The 10,161-nt window shown below is 33.4% G+C and overlaps 1 protein-coding gene across 2 annotated transcripts; it reads right to left on the bottom strand.

The window, feature by feature from the left end:
- Positions 1-200: 200 nt before the first annotated feature.
- LOC7494754 (auxin-responsive protein IAA13) lies at positions 201-3,199 on the bottom strand. Of its 2 annotated transcripts, none has more exons than XM_024605935.2 (5): positions 2,608-3,180; positions 1,656-1,975; positions 1,212-1,329; positions 696-757; positions 201-596 (listed from the first exon to the last, which is right to left on the bottom strand). In XM_024605935.2, exons 1-5 carry the CDS (start codon positions 2,985-2,987, stop codon positions 547-549), a joined length of 930 nt encoding a protein of 309 aa, XP_024461703.2. In that variant the 5' UTR covers positions 2,988-3,180; the 3' UTR covers positions 201-546. The 2 variants fall into 2 exon arrangements, 1 of the variants encoding a protein (XP_024461703.2); XR_002983041.2 differs by having other exon boundaries at positions 419-596; positions 1,128-1,329; positions 2,608-3,199.
- Positions 3,200-10,161: the final 6,962 nt, after the last annotated feature.

Genomic DNA, 10,161 nt, shown 5'->3' with positions numbered 1-10,161 from the left:
CGATATTTAATGGTGTCGAAGGTTTAACCATTAAGTACCATAGTTGCACCATTATAAGAAGGTTAGAACAACTTGAAGAGTAGCGTTTTAGTGACGAGAAGATAGAATCAATCAAAGCAATTATGCCAAGCCGCAGGCATACAATCAATGGATTAAAGTATAAATATTTTAAAGACAGGGCCAACTGATACCATGAAAAATTTCAAGCTTCAAACCACACACTAAACTGAGTCCACTAGATTGCAGAGAACTCCACTCTAGATATCAAGTACTCCCATATTTACAGTATGAGAAGCAGTCAAGCGTTCGATGCCAGTATGGCAGCAGCACCATATAAGATGAAAAGAAAAGAAGCTAAACTGAATATCGCCTACAAAAACAAGCTAGAACCAGATACTGGTTCGACAAAAACATGGAAAAGCAGTAAAAAGAAGGAACAATCTTAGCCAAATATTCTGATTCATCAACTTCTCTACTTTTGTCTTTTGTTTTTAAGCAGTGAGTGTCTCCGTATCGCTGGAGCTCAAAATCCTGTGGCAGAAGTGACTAAACAGGCTTTATTCTTTGTTTCTCATTCCTATCCTGGAATCTTGGAGCTGCAATTAATTAAGAAGTTTTTGAGTGTTAAGAGAACCAAAAATAAGTGAGAAAACTAGCAAGCGGACACAGGACAGTTGATTGAAAATTTTGCATACCAAGTCCATTGGCCTCCGAGGTCCTCATGATCCTAAGCCTTTTTACTGAGTTGAGGAACATCCTGGAAAAACAATGAAAAGGAAACCATGAGAATTAGAAATTGAGTGCTTGAACTATGCAATGTTTCCCTATTTAGACAGGAAAAGGTAATGGAGGTTGCTCAAGAGCTCAACATTCTCTCCGTCAACCTGGTTAAACAACTGAGAACTGATGAGACCTAATACAATATACAGCAGATGGAATTTGGGTCCATCAGTGTGAAAACGATATGTTACAGATAATGTTATGGACACAGGAATAGTGCACATCACTAAGCTTAGTATGTTGTGTGAGGCAGGATTGGTAAGCCATCCGAGCAGATAGCTTATTTTCTGCTCCTCACTGATTGTCTCAATTGACAAGGTCGCCAAGAAACATTGACACATGCACACCTGCCTGTTCACCCACCCCACCACCTGCTCCTCTCATCTCTCCTACTTGGTAATGTGATTTTATTTTTAATGGAAGTTGCATACCCCCACGGAACATCTCCCACAAGCATCCAGTCTCCCTCTTTATCTTCATAAGTGAGTAGGAACTCGGACAATCCATCCAATAACTTGGAGGGCTTCGTTACTTGCCGCTTCTCGCCACCTGATATTTTATACACAAGCAGCAAGGTAGCATAAGGATATGTCAAAATAGCACAGTAAGATATATATACTGAAACATTAGTAACCAAACTAGTTTTCTTTTGTTTTTGAAGCAATCCAACTAGTAACATTCTGTACTGATTGTCATTTGCAATGGAAATTATACCAAGTTCATCACAAAGACTTTATCAGGAAGGGAATCTGTAATATTCATATAATTTGCATTGCAATTTAAGGAAATAAATCTGTGGTGGGAAATAAAAGATCAAATCCAAGATTCTGTCAGATTTTGAAATTAAAATAGAGAAAGAAAGGCCGCGGACTCACCAATGGAATTGATAGTTGTGGCGGACCTGAAAAACATTTCCTCCAATGCTTGAGCTAATGTCTCATAGCAAGCATGAGCATTCAAATCTACCTTCCTTCCAATTGGAATCCCATCCATATTCACCTTGACAAATCCAAGATGCCCCTTTTCATTACTAGGAGCACTGGTCTTGTTACCATTACAGATTTTCTTCTTCAAATTATCCTTAGATATATCCTTCTCACCAATTCCCTTGTCTTCTTCAGCTCTTGCAGCCTTTGCTTGGTTCACCAAGCTATTCATCCGATAAGCCCTTATAGGAGGCCACCCCACAACCTGACTGCTCCCAGAAAGCAAGTTGATATAATCAGAAAATCAAACCATCAAAGGAGAAATTAATGAATCAAGATGAGAAAAGATAAAGTTCGCACAGATAAATCACTTCCCTGTAAGAAGGCAAGATATACTAACAGAAACAAATTTCAAAATTTTCTTTCATGTCCCTGAACATAGATAAATTAAGGAAACGCTGGCAAATAAATGTTCAAGAAATTATCATCGATCAACAAACAAACGTATACAGGGGAAAACAAGGGATAATACAAAACATCAAGCTTTAATACTGCAAAATGAAGAATCAAACCGTTTATAGAACAACTTGCTTAACAAGATATAGAAGCAAGCAACGGAGAAAAGATAAGGTAGACTTGAAACTTTATGCATGTATGTCTAGTTCTATGATAAGGTGGTAAAAAAAAGAAGAATTGTTAATCATGCTTAGTTAATAAAGGAATCCAGAACCCCCTTCGGCCAGGAAACAAAAGGTACTTGCAGACATAACGACTACATATAATCACCAGGAAAGAAAATAGTAGCAAAATATTCAAATTTCTAACTGTTTCTAGTAACCGAACAAAGCAAATGAAAGAAATTTGAAGAATATTAACAAAAAATAAAGAATGGGGTCGCCACCTGCCAGCAGTAGGGGATCCACCCTCATGGGAGACAGAGTCAGCAGCTCTCTTAGTCCCAGAAACAGCACCAACAACGCAAGCAGAGGAAATAGAAGTGTTGTTGTTAGGCCTTTGAGGCTGGGAGACCACCGAAGGAAAGTCCTTGGCAGTCAAGATTCTGCCACGCTCACCCCGTGCATTTGCCTTACCCTTCCCTCCACCACCACCACCACGACCACCACTACCAAGACTCAGCCCCAGCTCCAGCTCAGCTTCCACTGGATATGAACTTGCCTCAGCCTCCACCACCTCCACTTTTGACATTGTGGAGTCATTTGTGGAGGCCCCGGAAGAGCCGCCGCCGCCGCCGCCGAGTGAACCAAGACCACCTGCCATCATAAAGATACAGTCTTTGTGCTCGTGGTTAAATAAGTTTTTTATGTTTTAGAACTAAGAAACCAGAGAGGGAGAGAATGCGTTCCGGTATAGGAGAGGAGAAAAATACTAGGATTACTAGTGGTCCAGGAATGAGGAGGGAAAGGAAGGGAAGGTAAGTTGTAGCTAGCTAGGGGAGGAAGGAAGGTGGTGGAGGGAGTGATGACTGTGGGACCCTTATGTCTGGTAGTGCGCCAGGCACTCTCAACACAGGTCCACAACACATACAGTCAATTTTTCTTGGCATGATCATCATGTCTCTTTAGAATCTGGTTTTCTCTGTAGGTACGCAAAATTAAATGAAAAATTCCCACCCAAAATATATATAAACACATTTGGATTAATTTTTAAAAAATATAAAAAAAAATATTAAGACTGTAGAAATTTTTTTAACCATTATTAAATTTGTTTAAGCAAGTCAATTTTAAAACCTTAATAACGGGTAAAAACACTGTTTAAGTTTTATAAAATTTAAAATAATAATTTTTAAAAAATATATTGAGATAGTAACAGATTTGATTGACAATAATTCCTCAACGACCTGAATCATGAACTGTATTGGGTTTCATGGCATTTTTTATAAAAAAATTTTACTTAATTATATAATAAAAATATATGCTTATAAAAATTAAGCAACAACCTAAAAATACACACTCATTTTAGACAGTAATAACCTTGTAGAGAACAAACAAAAATAAATCATAAGTATATTGGCCAACCAATCTAATATTAAAAGACGAAATTGAAAAAAAAATCAAATGACCAAAAAAAGCATATTTGATCGATGGTTAAACTTGTCAAACCAGTAAATCGTGTAACTCAAGCTATCACGTTAAACCTGTGAATCGAGTTATGGACTTCACTAGGATTGTAATATGTTTTTTTTCTAAACTACTTTTTATTTAACTATATGACAATAAAATAGACGATTATAAAATCAAACACCAATCCAATACTAGGATATTGTTTTTAGACCATGATAACATTATAAAAAGAGAAATGAAATCAATTATGAATCTGAATTCTCAATTAATCCAAAATCTAATGATGAAATAAAAAATAAAATAAACTCGTCAACCCCATTAACCAAATCAAACAACCAAATATGTGAACAGGTCCACGGACTTTATAAAATTTAATAATATGACTTTTCTCTTAAACTAATTTTTTTTAACTATAAGATAAAAAAAAAAATATGACAGAAAAAAAGAGTAAGGTTCACTTAATTTTTTTTTAAAAAAAAACATCCTACTAAACTTGTAAATTAAAGCAATTTAGGTTATCCGGACAAACTTATAAATCACTCTAAACTTGTAGAAAAGGAGAAAAAACTAAAAACACAAGGATTGAAGTTGAAATACAAAAAAAAAAAAAGACTTATACTTTTCTAGAAGAGAGAGAGAGAGAGAAGGGAAAAAAATGACCGCCAGCGACAAATCACCTATCATTCAGCACCACATGTCACGCCAATAAAAAAAGAACATGATAATGCTTAAAATTCTAATTTTTATGATCTTGGATGAATAAGTAATTTAACTATTTTTTTGTTTTTTTTTTAAAAAAAACAAATATATCATCTAATAGTTTTTTAATGACCAATAAATCATTAAAAAATATTGAAATGACCCTAATTCCACAATTTTTTTTTAAATCTAAATGGTAGAAAGGTAATTTTAATATAAGAATGCACAGTAATATATGTCTAGTATTATTATTATGGTGAAAAACCCACAACCTATATATTGTTAACATATAAACAACTTCCTAGACTCTCTAATTCCTTGTTTCATACTATGATTATTTTCTTGAAATGCGATGAAATTTCCTAGGTTTTTTTAATATATTCCAATACTTTGATAAAAGCCTTTTTCATGTTAAAAAAAAAATTATATGAAACTTTTTTTCTTCAAAAAAAACCTTGATTATTATGTATATAAAAATGATAGTTGAATTAAAAAAAAGAGAGGCAGAAACTGGAGAAAGAATATATGTAGAAAGGGACTGGAGAAAAAAAAAATTTCAATTTTTTTCAAATTTTTAAACTATGTTTCTTTTTAATTCTTGACAAGGGCTTTTTTATTTTATTTTATTTTGTATAAAAGGGAATATCTTGGTGTTTTTATCATGTCACTTCAAGGAAATTATTATAACTTATCCATTATTCTTTTAATAGTAAAAAACCTCAAAATGTGTCTTTTTAAAAGAGGCTGGAATATTATAAAAATAAAAATATTATCCACGATATCTACTTTTGTGGATTCATCAATTAATTAATAAAACAATATCTTTTTCCTTGTAGGAGCCGTCCTAAAAGTTCAGGATTGGTTCTTGAACATACCCTTTGTTCTGGAAAGAAATCTATTTTTGTTTATATATATATATATATATATATATATATATATATAAAATCACTAACTACGTAATTATTGCATCCGGCCATCTCATTCCCAATAGAATTTATAATAAACCACTTAGCAATTATATAATTACAACTCAAAAACTTGCAAAACACACCACCATTTTCAAAACCTAATAGAATTACAATCAAAATTGTTGTATAAAAACTATTTTTTTAATCCAAATAAGATAAAAACCTGTTATTTTTGTATTCAATAACCTTTTTGAAAAAAAAAATTATTTTTTTATTTTTTATTTTATTTCAAAATAATTATTTTTGTGTTTTTAGATCATTTTAATGTCAAAAATAATTTTTAAAAAATAAAAAAAATATTATTTTAATATATTTTCGAGTAATTTCTTTTAAAAAACCAACCGCTATCCCAACTTCAAATACAAGCACACCAGTAGAAAGAAATATATATAAAAAAAAACACGAAATCACATGCTAAGAACAACTAGATTTTTCTTTATATTTCTTCAAAGAACAGGGAGAGAGAGAATCTGGGCTGGATTGGGTTTCTGATTCGAGTAGAAAGGAGCATCTCATGCATGATCAAAACCAGGAAATGGGTAGCAAACTATGATGATTCTAATTAATTTGCAGTAAATATCATAATGCATGCATGCCTGCCTGAACAAGACTGATCAACTCGATGAGAATTCTTCAAAAAGTTGCAAATTTAGATGATGATAGTTAACAACTCGATCGAGCTTTGGTGTCAAAGCTAGCATGGGTTCAGGTCAAAAGTTTGAGGCAGCAAAAGCATAGACTATGCCTTCACCCTTCCTTTCTTCCTAGGTGTTGCCCACCATTTCAAGGACAAACGGCACAAACCCTTGTTTTCGAAAGCTGAGACCTAGAGAGATGCATCGGTAGTGGATGGCGGGGCTGCCCTCATAAAGGTGGAGATTAATAACAAGAAAAAAAATAACCAGATATTGCCACTGTCATCAACAGTGGATTTTATATCTCAAAGAAAATCACAACCTCATCCAATGTTGAAGAAGGATCTTCATATATATGAATATATAATTAAGAGTCTAAAAACGAAATTATATTCTTAAAACAAATAACCTTGATTAGTTTTTTATTATTATTAATATGGGTGTTCGGGTCAGCTTGCGCGCACCTTGACTAATCTTATGGGTCCTGAAATTAACGACTATGTAAGTTTCCAGTTGCTATCATAAGCTCTTACATGATTAATAAGCTTCCGGTTGCTATCATATTAACAATTATAAAACTCGAACCTGAAATTATTAAAAAACAAATCTTTTTATCTTAAGTTTTTATATGATTAGGAAGCTTTCAGTTACTATTATATTAACAATTATAAAATTCAAACTTGAAATTAAAGGAAAAAACAAATTTTTTTATCATAAGTTCTGATTAGTAAATTTATCGTAAACTCGAAATTATAAAATTTATTATATGACGGAGTAGCACAGCTGTAGCTAGGGGGCAGGCAATTAACTATGTGAAATGAATATTAATTAGGATTGCAAATCGGAAGGTTAGGCAAGGTAAGAGGTTGTCTGATACGAGAGACAAACCGACAAGGTGGGAGCCGATCCACGTGCCTCCAAGCTGCCAAAGAGCGCCACGTCAGTAGACAGGGTACGCGCCTAACCGGGGAACTTAGGAGGAGGTTCGGGGACCAGACCGCCCTCCTTTCTTTCTTTTAATTGCGTTTTTCTCGGTACCTTTTGTTACAAACTCTTAAAGAGGAGTGACATAACTACAAGTTAGTCCTTTATCTATATAAAATATTACGAATCAGTCTTAAGACTTTAAAATTTTACAAAGTCTTGCTTAAACCATCAATCATTTATAGTTTCATTATCAAGGTGTTCATATGAAATGATAAAAATCACTAACACCGGTATTATGACACAAATTAAATGCATGTAATCTTTTTCTTTTTTTTATTTTTAAACGTTGTATTACATTTTTTATAAATTACTATCATATCTGATGTACTTAATATAAATATAAAAGTTAATTAATTAACAAAAAAATAAAATAATCTTTTAATAATTTAACTTTAATCCTAACCCGACCGATTATTCCATCCTTTTTTATTAGTCTTTTGATGAACTATGATCAATTTAAAACAATGATTTAACTCTTTAACTCTAAAATTTTACTCTAATTGAAATAAATTTCAATTTGAAAAATCTCAAATCAATCCTTCAATTTTCTTCAATTTATACATTTATTAAAATATTTCTCAATCTAGTCTCCTCCCATTATAGTCACAAATTTTAACAAAATTAAGGATTAAGTTGAAAATACTTCTTAGTGGAGGAATCCAATTGAGAATGAATTGATAATTTGAAGACTAACATAGGTTTTTGCCTCATAATTTCGCAAGCAGTTTTTGGGATTCTTGCTTATAGATTGGTGGGGGGAGGACTGAGGAGGCCGAGGCGCGTGGGGTTTCAACAGAGGAGTGCCTCTCGTTGGAGCAGTAGCTAGCTGCGCGACCTAAACCTAGGCATTGGCCATTAAAATGAAGATTTGGTACGGAAGGTTGCTTTTTTAAATGGGACCCAGAAATGGTGGGAGAGGGGACAGTGTACCTCCAATATGAGACAACTTCCTGCCTTTTTATTTCTTTTTCAGGCCTACGTTTAGTTGCTTGCCATCATTTTTCTTTTGTTTTTTTTTCTCCACGCCTCCTCCCTCCCCAGTTCTTTTCGCCTGCCGCCGTTCCGCCTCCCCTTGCTCTCTCTCTCTTGCCTTGCCTTGACTCGCTTTTCAACTCTCTCGTAACATAAATATTATAATAATACAGTAGACCTCGTTCTTTATTTAAACCCTCTACCAGGCTCGTATTTTTCTTTTCGGTCCTTACTGTGCTTGTTTGAACTGCAGTATAAGTTCTAATTTTGTTTTTGGAAATATATAAAAATATTTTATATTTTTTTAAAATTTATTTTTAATATTAACACATCAAAATATTAAAAATTAATAATTTTAAAGAGAAAATTTAAATTTTAAACAACTAAAATGTCCTCTAAATTTTAACATGGATGGTAATTGAATTTATTTTCAGAATATTACAAGAAAAAAATCACAAGAAAGTTGATCGAAAGACATAACCTTCAAACCTGGCTTTATTATTATTATTTTCTTTTTTGAAGTGCTCGTGAATTAATAATTAAGATATAGTAGACAGTACCTAAAATTAACAATACAAGGCCTGGAGAAGACTCAAGCATTGCTGCCTACGAGAAGCCCATCCCAGAAACAATGCTAACACAGTGCCTTCGACGTTTGAGATTAGTGGGCTTAGGACATCCCTGTCATTTTAGAAAATTTCCATCATTATGCAGGCGTTAGCCTATAAATCTTAGGCTATTGAATATTTATCTAATCACTAATTTTATAATTTTAAAGAATTAATTGAGATGGATATAAACTGGTCCGGACACCTACAATTATAAAAAATAAAATAAAAATAATAATAGCCCGACAAAAAGGAAATTATGACTTTGTTTGGAATATATTTTGATTTTTTAAAAATAATTTTTAAGATATAGAAATACTGTAAAAACATTAAAATGATATTTTGTTAGATTTTTTTGATTATTTTTATATGACTAAGTACCTGTAAAAGGTTTCATTTGGTGAAGGTGGAGACTCTTCAATACTTAAATAAGTACCTTTTTAGAAAGAAAAAATACAATAAAATTCTAAAGAGATGCTCTGAAAATATACATGCAGTAGAGAGTGAAGATTGTGAACTTTTGTTCTGAAGATCTCATGGTGTATTTATAGCCTGTGAGTCTTTTCATTTTGTGAAGAGAAGCATTTAGAGTGTAATTTATTCTTATGATATTTTGAGTTGTATTTTATTAAAAAATAATACGATTGGATCAATATAAAATACTGAAGGATCCGCATAGAGTCTCGAAAAAATCTCTGGCGAGTGTTGGGTTCAGGCCTATTAGAAGTGAAAAATGAGTCTAGGTACACTGCTTGGACCCAAACATGTTGGTCTTAGGACGCGATCCTGAGCTCGAGCATGTTGGGCTCGAGCGTGGAAGCCCGAGTCCACAGGAGTGATGGGGTACACGCCCAGCACCAGGGGCATGTCATGCCCAACATAGGCTCAGGTTTCTTTCTTGAGCCCATGTTCTCTAGGGAGTTGGGCTCGGGTGTGGTGCTTTCCCTAGATTTTTTATTGTACTTTCTTGTTGGGTTTATTTTAGGGGATTTTTTTGGATCCATCACGAAATGATGAGATTCTTGTTTCAAATCACAGCTCCAGTCCTCTCTTGTCAACCCATTTCTGGGTTACTTAAATTTACTTCACAAGGAAACTCCATGGAATGTCCATTCTCTAAAATAGTAAAATGTTTCCAAGATAGCATATGTACTATAGTGGAGCTTGTGTGTGCGCGTGTATCCAAGCAACAATTTTCTCGACATAGAGAATCCTTATTGCGTTACTCCTTATCTTATCAGAAATGGAATCCACTGAAGAGCACTTTTTGCTGGCTGATGCAGAATCCTTAATTTGAAATCAAACAGTATCAGAAAGGAGCTTAAATTAATTACAAGAACTCGAGAATCAATGGATAAGATCAAAAGTTTTGTGCCCACATCGTTTGAACATAAATATCCTTACCTTACTTCTCTATTAATTTTTATTTCTGATATATGATTTTAAAACAATAGGGAATTATGATCCATAGAAAATAATAAAAAGCATGGTTCCTGCGCAAGAAT

The sequence above is a fragment of the Populus trichocarpa genome, chromosome 8 (genome assembly GCF_000002775.5).
Source record: "Populus trichocarpa isolate Nisqually-1 chromosome 8, P.trichocarpa_v4.1, whole genome shotgun sequence".
NCBI lineage: Eukaryota > Viridiplantae > Streptophyta > Magnoliopsida > Malpighiales > Salicaceae > Populus > Populus trichocarpa.
This window is presented reverse-complemented; position numbering and strand designations above follow the sequence as displayed.

What these genes read in the sequence shown, in the direction of transcription:
- LOC7494754 (XM_024605935.2), bottom strand. Translation starts at nt 2,987, where the DNA reads ATGATGGCAGGTGGTCTTGGTTCACTCGGCGGCGGCGGCGGCGGCTCT. An exon ending in GGATCCCCTACTGCTGGCAG is followed by an intron (nt 1,976 to 2,607) that starts GTGGCGACCCCA and finishes TTCTGGGAGCAG; the next exon opens with TCAGGTTGTGGGGTGGCCTC. An exon ending in CACAACTATCAATTCCATTG is followed by an intron (nt 1,330 to 1,655) that starts GTGAGTCCGCGG and finishes ATAAAATATCAG; the next exon opens with GTGGCGAGAAGCGGCAAGTA.